Source organism: Phoxinus phoxinus, assembly GCF_949152265.1.
Source record: "Phoxinus phoxinus genome assembly, chromosome: 3".
Classification (NCBI taxonomy): domain Eukaryota; kingdom Metazoa; phylum Chordata; class Actinopteri; order Cypriniformes; family Leuciscidae; genus Phoxinus; species Phoxinus phoxinus.
Genome location: NC_136878.1, coordinates 35144290 through 35159001, shown reverse-complemented (window position 1 = coordinate 35159001; position 14712 = coordinate 35144290). Strand labels below are relative to the sequence as shown.

General features: G+C 40.8%; 1 protein-coding gene across 2 annotated transcripts in view; it reads left to right on the top strand.

Annotated features, from left to right (window-relative positions):
* The window catches only part of pho (phoenix), a 71500-nt gene that overhangs the window by 23905 nt on the left and 32883 nt on the right, over positions 1–14712 (top strand). For both annotated transcript variants that reach the window (XM_079605781.1, XM_079605780.1), the window contains exons 2-4: positions 6513–6825; positions 10118–10215; positions 10304–10361. In XM_079605781.1, coding sequence (XP_079461907.1) covers positions 6802–6825; positions 10118–10215; positions 10304–10361 — 180 coding nt within the window. In that variant the 5' untranslated portion in view covers positions 6513–6801. The remainder of the gene's footprint in view (positions 1–6512; positions 6826–10117; positions 10216–10303; positions 10362–14712) is intronic.

The window sequence follows — 14712 nt, the reverse complement described above, 5'->3', positions numbered from 1 at the left end:
GGACGCAAAGAGGTCCACTTCCGCTCTGCCGAATTTCCTCCACAACAGTTGTACTGTGTGTGGGTGTAATGACCACTCTCCTGCCGGAACGCGGTTCCTGGACAGTACATCTGGTCCAACATTCAGGTGCCCTGGCACGTGCGCCGCCCTTAGTGAAAGGAGGTTGTAGCGCGCCCATACCAAAAGGCGTTTGGTCAGCCTGTATAACGACAGGGACCTGAGGCCGCCCTGGCGATTTATGTATGACACCACTGACATGCTGTCTGAACGTATCAGTACATGGCAGCCCATAATCAGGGGACGAAAGCGAGTGAGCGCTTTGCCTCGAGATGTTAGCAGTGTGCAGTTTATGTGGAGGAGCTTTTCTCGCTCTGACCAAAGGCCAAACAGCGGTCTGCCCTCGAGCAGCGCTCCCCATCCTGCGTTGGACGCATCCGTAGACACCACCCTCATTGATTGACCTTGAGACAGTGTTGATTGACCTTGAGGCGAAGCCGACCGGTGGCCCATGCTTTGCAGGGCACCCTCCCTTTGAGCCATATCTGCAGCGGGCGCATGCGCATCAGACCCAGCTGCAGTACTGCAGATGCTGAGGCCATCAGACCTAGCATTTTCTGAAAGCTCTTTAGAGGGAGAAAAGCGCCGCAGCGAAATAAGCTGACTGTGCGCTGGATGCGCAGCGCGCGCTGTTGTGACAGCTGCGCTGTCATCGACAGCGAGTTCAGTTCCAGTCCCAGAAAAGAAATATTCTGACTGGGGGATAGCGAACTCTTTTCCCAGTTTACTGTGAGACCGAGATTCTCGAGGTGACTCAGCAGCAGGGCTCTGTGCGCCACTATCTCTGAATGAGATTGGGCTAGAATGAGCCAATCGTCCAAATAGTTCAGCACTCGAACACCCTGCAGTTTGAGGGGAGCGAGTGCTGCGTCCATGCACTTCGTAAATGTACGGGGTGCTAGAGACAAGCCGAACGGCAGGACTTTGTACTGGTATGCCTGGCCCTCGAAGGCGATTCTCAAAAATCGCCTGTGACGTGACGCAATCTGTATTTGAAAATACGCGTCCTTTAGATCTACTGACACGAACCAGTCTCCTTGGCGAACGTGCGCGAGGATTTTTCTGGTTTTCTTGGGTACCAGGAAGTATCTGCTGTAAAGCCCCCCTTCGCTCTGAGCCTGAGATAAAGGTTCGATAGCCCGTTTTCTCAGAAGTTTCTGAATTTCGGCTCGAAGTAGATGTGCTACATTCGAATCTACCGAAGTCTCGACGCGCGCCGCATGGCGGCGAGGGCGTCTGCGAAACTGTAGCGAATAGCCTTCTTTTATGATGTTTATCTTGCCGACGCTTCCCTAGCAGTGCTAGGATGTCCGCAGAGCTTGCCCATTCCTCGCTGCCGGAAGCCAAAACCGAGCACGAGTCCTCGTCCCTCAGCAAGTCGTCGATAGCGATGTCGTCGACGGAAGCGGTGGCAATCTGCGGTCGCTGTCCGTCGGGTATCGACGCTGAGGAAGCCGGAGACACAGTTCGCGGGCGCGCCGGTGCCAGCAGTGCCAGCAGCTTGTCGTGACTTCTCCCGCTGAGGTGCTCTCTCGACGGCGCAGCTTCTTCACTCGGATCAGCGATGAGGTGCTCTTCGCTGAAGGATTAAAAATCAGAGTTCATAAGCCTGTGAGCGAAATATATAGCCCTAAGCCACGCCCGTTTCGGCAGGACGTGACGCGGGAGGGCGCGAAGTGCCCTCATTGGGTGTGACGTCACTCATGGGCTCGCTCCATTGGCTTAAGCATTTGCCGCACAGCAGCCAATAGGCGCGCGAGCTGTCTCGCCTAGGTCTGTATGCTGTGGCAATGCGTTTTACATTGATACAAAATTAAGGATAATTTTTGCTTCAGTATTCTCGTGGAAAAGGATTGCAGTACGAGAGTATCTCGTAAGAGAATGGCTGTTGTGTGCAGGCAAGCGGCCAGTGAGACACGCCTGTTGGCTGCAATGATCGCAGGTTCAGCCGCTTTGCTTGGGACTGCACGAGCGGTGAGCTTCGGTGAGGGTCCGGCCGCAGCGGGACTTGAACACCGACGCTTCCCTAGCAGTGCTAGGATGTCTTCGGGGGCTCTGGCTTCAACGCTACCTTCTGTCGCGGGCCACGCGGTGCGGGGCGGCGACCGGAAGAGCGAGAGCGCGGTCTCGAGCTCTGGGTCTGGCGGCGCTGAGATGAGGAGCTGGGCGGCGGTCTCGGCTGTGAGCTCTGAGTGGGCGGTTTCGCACGGCCTGCTGCAGAGCTGGAGCGCTTCGGCAAGAAGTGCTTCATAGCCTGGGTCGCCTTCTGCACCTCCGCATACCTGTCGGTGAAGTCCTTTACCGAATTCCCGAAGAGGCCAGCAGGAGAGAGCAGAGCGTCGAGGAACGCGGTCCGTTCTGCTTCTGGCATGTCTGAGAGCGTTAACCAGAGGTGCCTCTCAGACACGGTGATCGCCGCCATGCTGCGTCCGATGGCTTGGGCTGCAGACTTCGAAGCGCCAGGTCTGTAGCGCTTCTCAGATCCGCCACACAGATCGCATCGGTTTGCACGAACCACAGAGAGGCATCTTGAAGAAGACGCCGCTCTAGATACAAAAAAGGGGGTTAAATAAATGTGAGTCGCGCCGGCGACCTCACACACACTCAACACAGTGAAAGGATATCAAGCGCCGGAACGCGCAGCTGGAAGGTGACGAAGGCGGCGGTGCCAGCAGCTTGTCGTGACTTCTCCCGCTGAGGTGCTCTCTCGACGGCGCAGCTTCTTCACTCGGATCAGCGATGAGGTGCTCTTCGCTGAAGGATTAAAAATCAGAGTTCATAAGCCTGTGAGCGAAATATATAGCCCTAAGCCACGCCTGTTTCGGCGGGACGTGACGCATCTTTATTTTAAACGAGCCGACCGACCGCGACCCGAATATCATTAAAAATATTTTTGGATGACTCGTAACCGCAGGCATGGCATGACCGCAGGCATTTTGGATCTATTTAGCCTGACTAAATAGAAGGACAAAATCATTGGTGAAGATTATGCAACAGTATTTAGAATAAAACATGCAATGCAAACTAGTTTGGTTACAGCTCAAATGTGTCATTCTCATTCTATCACTCACCCTGCCTCCATTACATATCTTTGTCACAGTGTTTGATCACCACATTTGAGTGATCATAGCAAAACATGTGTGTGTGTGTATATATATATATATATATATATATATATATATGTGTGTGTGTTTATGTATACTATATTCTATATACAGTACCAGTCAAAGGTTTGTACACACGAATAGGTCTGCTTGTCTGGTTCTGTACTATAATATACACATAAATTATATTGCTACTCTATTATAATACACATAAATAATATTGGCCGATATATCGATATTTTAGCTTTTTTTACTCCATTATATCGGCATTGGCCCCCAAAACTCCATATCGGTCGGGCTCTAATAGGAGTTTTTTGTATGTCCTAATTAGGGCTGTCGCGATAACCGCAATATTGTAGTACCACGCTACTGACAAGCCAACCGCAGATGAATGCAAGTAACCGCAGCAATCGCGATATTCACTTTTTCCATAATGCTATACCCTTGTTTTGAACTTTGTGCATGTTTATTAAATGTTAAATAAGTTAATAATGATAACAAGACTGTTTACCATGGTGATTTTGTACAGAGGCTTTGTAGATTTGCACTTAAGCCTAAACAGACAGTGAATGAGAGAGATCGACTGAACGCGTGCGATTACCTGTGTCTGTCTTTGAGGTCAAGTCATATTTATTTGTGGAAAGGTTTCTGTGTCCAAGGAAAGCGAGATATTTGCTGTATCACCCTTTTAACGTTTAATGTATTTACCATGAAGGGCATCAGCGTCAACGCTGGTCAGCATTCCACAGCGTGAGGAAGCCATGGGAAAAAATATCAGCTAGTCACGCATTGAATCAATGCCATCAGCTTCAGTGTTACCCATGCGACGCATTGCTGGTCAGCTGAGCCTTGAAAAGTGGAGCTCAGTTAAAAATAATTGAGCCATTCAAAATTACCGCAAGGGAAATTCCTTACCCAGCTCTAGTCCTAATCCAGGGAACAGAGATAGTCTCTATATGATGATATCTAGAAAGTCTCTATGTGATGGGATTTATCTAACCTCAGTGACGTGAGACATCTAGCAGACGGTCGGCTTAGCCAGTCTGTCTGCTTCCTGACCTGGGCCGCAATTCATGTTTGAGCTCTAAGAACTTACTCTAAGTAGCTTAATAACTTTAGTAGCTTTAAGATTAATTTCTTACTTGAATGCTGCTGTGAAATGCTCTAGAGAGGAAAAAAACATGGCGGACTGTGTACAGCTCATTCAGGGCGAAGACTATATGCTAATAGGGCAGAGTCCGTCAGCAGTCGTGGGCTTGGCCTACGTCACACTGCTAGAATTTGCAAACGGTTGTTCTGAGACACCGTTATGATTTATGGGGATTAAAAACAAGTGGGTGGATTTGTATCAATGTGTTGTGTACACATATTGCCGAAACACATTTATCTTCAAACATGTAAAAATATATTTTTTAATAATAGGTCCCCTTTAAAGGCTAATTTTCAAGTTTCTAGTGACTGCTTATGAAAATGAGAATTTAATGGGAAGCTTGCTACAATTGAAGTCACACGATAGCAAATTTTAATCTGCCACACTTTTTGAAGAACAAATTTGGTAGATATAGAATTATAAATAGAAAAAGCAGCCATTATCTGGGCCAAGCGCAAAGACAAGACATGCCAAACATGGCTGAGACTGTCAGACTGCAGCAAGGAGCAATTGAAGACATTTGAAGATGAATTTAGGCAAAATGGCTGAAAAATCACATACATTAACTAAACATATTATTTAATGGATTATCATTTTCAACCAATAGGTGGCGTAGTTACAAAATCGATGTGATGTGGTCAGAGTCTGGTGACAATGACAAACCTTAAAACCAGTGGCATTACAATACGCATTCAAAAGTTATTAGCATTTTTGGAAATTTTGTTATAACTTTTGACCAAAAGGTGGCGACGTCTCAATCTTTTGAGTACCTTCAGGGCATGGTTTTGATGGCACATACTTAGTTTTGTAATGTTACAGCAATGCATTCATTAAGTATAGCATTTTACAGCAATGCATTCATTAAGTATAGCATTTTACATCACAATACTGTATTGAAGTCAAAGGGAATTTCATGTTTTAAAATGTTTTTTTTAAATATCGCGCTCGGACACACCGTGCACTGGGTAGGGTCGGGCTAGATTTTTTTGGGCCCGATCTAAGCTCTAGTGTAAATCTCCTCCCATTCCATTGTCAATTGCGCTCGTTCCTGTTGCGTGTCCTCAATCTGCTAACCCGCGTGAGCGTCGAGTCTGAGCGAGAGGGGGCGAGGGAAGAAAGTCCATATTTTGAATTTGGACTGTAGTGTACCCATTTCAACCACTAGCTACCAATCTCGAGAGTCTCCGCTTGGATAATAATTCACAATGCAATTCATATTTATTTGTATAGCACTTTTCACAATACACATCATTTCAAAGCAGCATTATAGAAAGTGAATGATGGTCCATATTACAATTTAGAGTGATCTGTTATCAGAGGTAACTAAGTTATGTATTTCAGAAATGTACATGTACAAAATCCCAGTTAGCTAAAAATGTATTAATATAAACAATGTAATAATTTAATGCAGAAACAATGAGCTCATTGAAGTAATGAATGTTGTTTATTAACTAGGGGTGTCCCGATTCGATAAAATGTTCGATTCTAAGGTCACAGTTCGATTCGATTCTCGGTTTTTACTTTTTACTTTTTTTTTTTTTTTTTTAAGCACAGGTTGCTATGCCATTTTTAGACCAGACTTTTATGCATAATATCTGACCTTTGTTCACAATGTACCACATGTACTACATTGTCAAATTTAAAACATTTAATAAGTACATAATGGAACAATATATCTTCAGTCAATTGGAAACTTAAGCAAAATAACCTGCGATCTAGTTTCTCTTTTGTAACTGCAGTCTTCTTCACAGAAGATGACATTCAAGTTCACAACAAAAACAAACAAACAAACAGTTTAACAGATAAATCTATGCGTCGCACAGAGCCACGTCTTTAAAATTCTAGCACTTTATTCTCTGTGCACACACACACACACACACCGGCGGCACAATTCAGCGTCTGTCCGCGGTGCCCAGCAACGGCTCAGGACCTTGTTCAAAATTAATCCTGCCGCGCCACAGAGCGCCATTTACATAATTTAAAATAAATGTAATATAAAACTAATTAATTATGACTTAATTTACATTAATTTACAGAAATCAGCTGGTTGAATGAAAATGATCAAATAATCTCCATAAAATCATGCTTTAAGATGAAGTTTTAGTGCCAAAAAACACAAAAATAGTATTTCATTTTACTGAAATGTTTCATTTGTAAATGTTTACTCATGCACTGCATCGCTTCTTCATTCCCCTATACAGTGACTCTGGTGAAAGTCTGTTTGTAACACAGTCTGTGACCAAAGCAGTCCGAACTGAAAGACGACATACTAGATCAACTAAGAGACCAGAGTCCATCTCTGATGATGCTAGTGATGATGGAGAGGGGGTCACCAGCAGACTCCCAGAGAATGAAGACACAGAATATGAAGAGGGAAGTGAAGGTCTGCATGCGTTGTGCCCAAAAAGAGGAAAAAGGATTGATTATGTTCCCCCTCAAAAAGCTACTTTTCCCTTTTTGTTGAAATCGCACAGACAGCGGCACCTGCCCATGAAGAAGCACCAGATTCTAGAGGTGGCGTTTATTCATGTTATCTATTTGTGTATTATGTCATTTTAAAATTACATTCTGTCTGATAAAATGCTTCTGGAGCCGTATTCACAAAACATCTTAAAGGAGTCATCGGATGCAAAATTCACTTTTATAAGGTGTTTGCATATAAATGTCTGGAGTGTGTGGACACAACCACCATACAATGAAAAAAAATCCATTGGCATTGATCCTCAAAAAGCCTAAACACTCTTAATAATCTAGCCGTTTGGATTTTCTGAGCAATATGCTGTAATTTTGCTCATGCTCCGCCCACGACCACTGACGAACCATATTAGCATATTTCCGCCCTCAGCCATTTGTATACTGTCCGCCAAGGCAGCACTTTGTGTCTTGTGTTGACATGCCCAAGAGAGGGGTGGGGTGAGCAGTTGCTCATTACCATTTAAAGAGACATGCACCCGAATCAGGTCGCTGTGAACCAGAGGTGGGTAGAGTATCCAAAAACTGTACTCAAGTAAAAGTACAAGTACTTATAGAAATATTTACTCAAAGTAATAATCTTAATAGTTACTTGAGTAAGAGTAAAAAAGTATCCAATGAGAACTACTCAAGTAGCTAGTTAATAGTTACTTCGGATCATAGGCCTATATATGATATATATATCTATAAACCATGATATTATTTAGATATTTTTTATTTAAATGACTATTATTATCATAGTTAGGCTATCTTTGCAACAAAAAACAAAAGAGACAAGCATTATTTCTGCCATCTGTAGCCCGAAAATCATTGTCTGTCCTTTGGTTTGTATAATAGTAACTGGATTATTAGACAATGTCGAAATATAGTGAATCTGCAGAGTTTTGCATTCAAAGGCATGTAAAGGGAAACATTGACACAGAGAAGAAAGAGTTAAAACTCTTCACATGTGCTCTGGCTGACCGCTACTGAACATCTGAACACAAACAACGATCAAATGCACATCGACGGATCTTCTGTCTGTTCTCCAAAATGTAATCAAATGTATATTTCTGCAAGCATGTTTAAACTGGTCAACAGTGTCTAAGGCAGGCAAAGGCATTCGTTTTCAAGTTGAGTTAGCACGCCACTGCGCAATACACACACATTACCGCGGGATGGCGGGTGTTCATTTCATATGTGGACAATGGTAGCTTATTTATTGTATAAAGTAATGTATATGTCCAAAAAAAGGGTAATGTCATACTTTGAATGATTCCACAGGACGATATTAGATTTAATTTCATTTAGGTAATACATTTTACAACCAAACAGATTATTACGATATGATAGCACTACCGGTACTTCATTCACAGACAGTATACGAAGATGTTCAACTAATAAAGATCATCGCTGGCAAAAATGATGCATTTGCAGATTTGCTTTCACTTGACTGTACTGTAGGTCCACGGCCACTTCATCCAACTCTCTTGATGTTCTTAAATCTTCCTGTTACGACTCCGAGTCGAGTGTGAATTGAAAGCGCTTCAGACGATTCAGTGAGTGCAGGAAACTGAACAGATCATACAAACTGATTTGCGAACCGATTTAGACCGATCTGACAACTTGTTTGATGAAGTCTTTGAACAGAATCGACTCAAAAGAGTGATTCATTTGTGAATTGAGCATCGGTCATGCCCAGAAAAAAGATACAGCGCGCTTGGAATAAACTACGCATTTAACAACACGTATTGCATTAAAATAAAGTAGCGAGAGGAACGTCGCTCAACGTAACTAAGTAAAAGTACGAGTTAAAGTAAAAGTACCCAATTTTTCCCAAAAAAATACTCAAGTAAATGTAACTAAGTAAATATACTTCGTTACTACCCACCTCTGCTGTGAACAGAGCTGTTCACAGCGGCGTAAAAGCGTATTGTTTTACACAACCATTGAGGAATTTTAACCAAAGTATATTACAAACTTTACATGAAGAACCTAAAGGGATCATTCCAACTTGTGGAAAATGGGCATCCGATGACCCCTTTAAGGCTAAAAGTAGCTCCTGATTTAGAAGGGACTCTTAAAAATAATGGGCGTGTCAGTCCTAATTTTAGGAGTCCTACATTTTTTTCACAAAGCATTTTAGCACTAAAACAAGTCCTAAATCTGTAAAAAAGGAGTATTCAAGAGGATTCCTAAGTCACTAAGATCAAATCGCAAACAATCCTAATGGCTGTTGCTGGCAATCTGCTTCCTCTCGAGCTGATTAGATTGATGGTTTGAACGTGCTCCTCCCAAACTTTGTTTATAAAGTATAATTTGTCCCTTAAATTCTGCATCTCGAGATAGACATGTAAGAGGCTGACAATTAGCTGAACATATGCTAGTTTAATTAGTGACACGGTCTACATTTTAAAACCTTTATTTGAATATGGCAAAAAATGTTTTATCTTTATTTGAAAATTGCAACATGATACTAAACCTCATTCTAAAATATTTCTATGATTATAAATCGCTGACATAGACTCCTCCCCCACCAGCCAATCACCTTTTTCTTTTCTTTTTTCCATCAGCCAATAACTGTGGTCATAGTTAGTAAGCATATTGCATCATCCATAGCAACGAGGTCAACCCCACACTTTTTCTCTATTCCTTAGTAAAAGTTGGTTTGTGAATAGGTTTTAAGAGAAAACTCTTAAGAACTTTTATTGTCATTTAGGAGAACTCTTATGGCGCTTTTCCACTGCATGGTACGGTTCTCGTGCGGCACGGTTATGCTGATAGACTGATTGTTATAGTTGCACCGCCTCTACTGCCATGACATCATTGTAAACGCACCATTTCAAACGCACAACATAGGAACAATGTAGCCTATCGAGGGGATGGTACTTTTTTTTTTCTTTTTTTTTCTTCAAGCAAGTAGTTTAAAGAAAGATGCTACAGCTGTTACTGGCTATTTAAATCTAGCGGGTTTGGATGTTGCAAATACAATGACGCTGGTAATGGCGATTCTGTCTGACCGATCAGTGATCTGCATTGTTTTCACGTCACATTTTAGTATCGGTACGGTACGGTACGCTTGGAACCTCAACAGAGGTGGTACCATTTAAAGCGAGCCGTACCATTCCATGCATTAGAAAAGCGCCCCAAAGTGAGCCGAGCCGTGCCGTACCATGCAGTGGAAAAGCGCCATTAGTGGTAAGATAAAATGTTTTGTAAATACGGCCCCTGGTCTCTAGAAAAAAAAAAATCACATTTGTACTTTATGGTCACTTGTTGTTATAATGCTATCACTGTCATTTAAAATGTAATTAATTGATGCATGTTTATTTTTTGTTGTGTATATATTTTTTAGAACTCAGAAATTGGAGGGTTCCTCAAATGCATAAAGAAAATCGAGGAGGGTTATGTAAAAACAGGAAGAGCAATCAGTCCATATATGCTGGAGTCTCGGTAAGTTCTAATTAATAACAAACTAAATATAAATATATTTGTAAAATAAATATATTAGTTTTAATTAAAAACATTAACTTTGTTTCAGGCTAAATGATAACTCTGAGGGGGATGACCACAACAGTGATCATGAAGTCACAAAAGTGGTATGTAATTAGTGCAGACTTTATAGTACAACATATGCTTTAGTGTAACAAGTTTTTGTTTTGATATCCTCAAAAAAAATTCTCCTATAGAATCTACATGCATTTGTGTTTGATTTTTTTTTTTTTTTAAAGTAATCAATGTCAAATTGGAACTTTATTACTAAAAGAAATGTCACGGGATAGACTAAAAATAAGACACCTGGGATGGCTTTCAGCTGAAATTGCACTTAGTTGTGTTTGTAATAATAGTTTAATTTCATTGTAAATATTCTACTAATGTTTTATATTTCAATATAATTCCTACAGAAATTCACAGTTTGCCATCATTCTGATTTGATTGTGCTTTCATCAGTTTTGAAAGCAGTGTGTTAGCATTCGAAAACTGTTTTGCACGTGAAGTATGAATGACAAAAATGTTCATAGTTTTTGGAAAATGTGGTCATTGAATCCATTTTGTGTGAAAGCAATGACAAATTATTCTCAGTTTGGTCCGTATTGACTTCTGTTTTGCTGAATGTGTGAAGAGTTTTGAAAATGTGGCTTCAGTATTGACCGATACTAAATTTATCAAAAGCGACAAAGCTTTTGTAAATGTCTTTACTAGTTCAGATAAATGCTTTTCTTTTGAACTTTCTAATAATCAAAGAATCCTTAATTTTTACACCACTCTTTTCAACATTGATAATCATGTTTCTTGAGCAGAAAATGCATATATAAGAATGATTTCTGAAGATTTTTGAAGGATCATGTGACTGAAAACTAGAGTAATGGCTACTGAAAATGTATCTTTGCCTACACAGGGATAAATTGCATTTTAAAATGTATTCTAATAGAAAAGTTATTTTAATTTGTAAAAAAAAAGGTTTTTGCTGTATTTAGGATCAAATAAATGCAGCTTTGGTGAGCAGAAGAGACTTCTGAAGAGACAACAAATCTTACAGATCTAAAACTTTTGAGTGTGTATATATATACACACACACACACACATATAGTATATATTGCAGTGGCGGGCCGTGCATTTCACACCTAGGCCTTCAGTGATGAACCTGAATTAATAACGAAAAACAGTGAAATTCCTGTTTTTATTTTGCACCGGCAGTTATAGGGTTAATGCGGTGAGTTCGGGAAAAGGCCGGGTAGAGAGAAACGAGCGAGTGAGTTCGGCTTGTGTTAGTGTACAGTGGTTCTTGCGTTCCGATTCTAAATTCGGAAATGGATCCTCCCTTGTCTTATCCTTCAATGGTTACAAAAGTATTAATGTTTGAAAAAAGAAGTTGCTTCGATCATAAATTTACAAGAAAAATTAGGAAGAAAATATTATGCACGGACAAAAACGGGGGCAAAAAATGCATTGTACTCACCAAAACTACTGACTATTTTTTTTATACAAAATCCATCCTAATTTCTTTCCTCAAAAAGACTTAAATTACTTGGATGTACAGGTTGTCTGTGCGTTTCGGTCCCAACAACCTTTTCTATCGCCATCGAGGCTAATGTGCTGAAAGTCCAGTCTGTCCCGTCGTATTTTGGCATAAGTTTTAATTCGCTTTAGTGCTGCGAGTGTCTGCTCGACAGAAGCAGTAAACTGGGAAAACACCGCAAAACAAGACGATGTGTAACGTTACAGCTGACACGAGCTCTCACACAGATTTTTGAACGATATCAATGAGATCAGCGGGACTTATGCCTTCAAAATCAGTCCTGGCATAACGTTACATTGCAGTCAGTTCTGTTTTTACCCGGACAGATCGATAGAGTTCCGAGACTCTGCGTAATGGATAAGGGATTTTTTCCGGTAGGTTTGAACCTGCTGGTGGTCGAGGAAGGAAAGAAACATTAATTTGTGGGTTGAAAAACTATTAAATCTACAGGAATATATTTTAGTTTACACAGTTCGCTACTGATGCGGTTAGCTATCTCTGACTACCAGTAATAATAGTACACGCTCTGACCATCCAATCAAAGGGCGTGAAAATGCTTACGTTATTGTCCGCCTGCTAGATGGCCCCGGTGCAGTCAACTCGAAATCTGATTGGCTTATTAAATCTGACTGATTATCTGATTGGTTAAAGCAACAGTTTCATTGCCATTCATTTTAAGCTACAGGCGCCCGCACTATCGATTCTGAAGGCCTCGAGGCAGATATATTTGACCCTGGCAACACATGATGGCTGAAATATGATTGGATAAAAGCGCTAAAATAATCATACACTACTGGAAGCAGCGCAACCAAGAGAAAAGCTATGAAATTACGAGAATGGACTATTGGGAATAATTAAATACTCATTCATAAAAAATATATATTAAAGTTCAAGTCAGTGATTCTGATAATGTTTAGGCCAGCAGAGAAGGCCTTGCTGGCCCTGGCGGCCCACCACTGATATATTGTATGTACGAAAGGTTCCGTTAGTGATTGTGATTTCGACTTCTGAAAGTTATTTTATTACACTGGTAGATGGCAGCAAAGACTGTCTGACACTCCTTTGTTGTTTCTTTTTTTATTTAAACACTTGTGCAGTCGAACTGTTGTACAAGTAAAGTCACTAGTTGTGCAATATTGCTCTATATATCATGATATACAGTAGGCAGGTCTATGAGCGCTGAACAGCCGCCTCCGGCCACACCTCAAAAAACGTCTAAACAAATTGCTCGTTACTAGGGGTGTGACGAGACCCTTATCTCACGAGACACGAGATTGGGTTCACAAGAACGAGACGAGACGAGATTTTTGCACAATATTTGATAGAAATCCTCAATGACAAAATTCATGTATGCAGGTGCATTTTGAAATGTTTTAACTAAATCATCTTGTAATGAATGTCATTTCAGTTCTACTTTATGAGTATGAATTATCAAATACATTGAAATACAACAATATAGAAGCACTGTAAAGGTTTTACCACAAACTCAACTGACTGGCTTCTCTCAAGTATGACTTCACACGAGTCTTTTCAGATCTTACTGTACATTATGAGCTTCCAGAACTTCTGATTGAGGTTGTGTGACCTCCAAATGAAACTACTTTCCACAAATTGAAAATAGAAATAAAAACAGTATAAAACAACAGTTTTTCTTAGTCTTATTAGTGTAAACGATAATTAAGTGCAAGTGCAACTAGGGCTGGGCGATAAAACGATAACGATAATTATCGCGATATAATTTTTCTCGATAAAACGATATCAAGAGTTCGATAAATGTTCGATTATGTTTATGCGCCAAAAGCGGAACGAAACTCATTTGAACCGCGCACGCCACACGGACCGTTTATCCGCTCGGCTCAAAGTCCAAACGGCAGCGCGAGCTCACTAGAGCAGACGCTTTTACTCTGATCGGCCTCGGTCACGAGATCCAGTGAGAACCGCTTGAATTCAGCGAAGAACACAAATGTCTCAGTGATTTAAACCAGTTTAAAGGCAGATGAAGCGGCGCTGACGAACATGAGACACACTGTGTGCAACGATACAGTCAGAAGGCTTTTCCGTCTACACATTCCCATCATTTACCACGGATTTACTGTAACGTTAGCCTAGTAATATTAACTGCACCATGAAATATGGGATATACATATTGAATTGTATTATATTATTAATGTAGACAATGTATTAAAGGACTAATGGAATATAATTACAGCATTTAATAATGTATTTTGGCTACTGGTTTTCATACATACCATAGAAACCAAAGTTACATGTTGCCATGATAGTGAGGTGCTGTAGGCTATGCCTGTTTTTATCTTTGGTTATCATGATCTAAATGCATGATGCTGGATGACCAATTGTTAATTTTAATAAAACTCAAACAGTCATAATATAAAATTTTACCAAATAAAAATTAGCACATGCAGAAACTATGAAATAATTTTTCTATTAAGATATTTATTTTGTTTAGGAAAAATGACAAATGTTTGAATGTTCTACCTCAGATTTGTGAATGTTCACCTGTTTGGCAAGTGTTTGTCATGATATCTGACAGAGTTAGTTTAAACAACAATTAATGCTCTGGTTTCTACAACTTTTACTTAGGAGAAAATCTGCTTTTAAACTTGAAAGAAATAAAGATTTGACATTTATCGTGATAATTATCGATATCGACTGACATAAAAAAAATTATCGTGATAATTTTTTTTGGCCATATCGCCCAGCCCTAAGTGCAACCATAATCAAAGTAGGCCAACTCTCTCAAAGTGCAAACAGAGACCAAAACAGAGACCAGAGCCACAACTACAACATCCAGAGATAGGTTTGACATTGAGAGACGGGCTATTGTATGCAGTCTAATTTGCGCGCATCGTTTTCACTTTCACTCCGTAGTGGCGGTGCTGAGCGCGCGTTCTACAAGATAAGGGGCCATT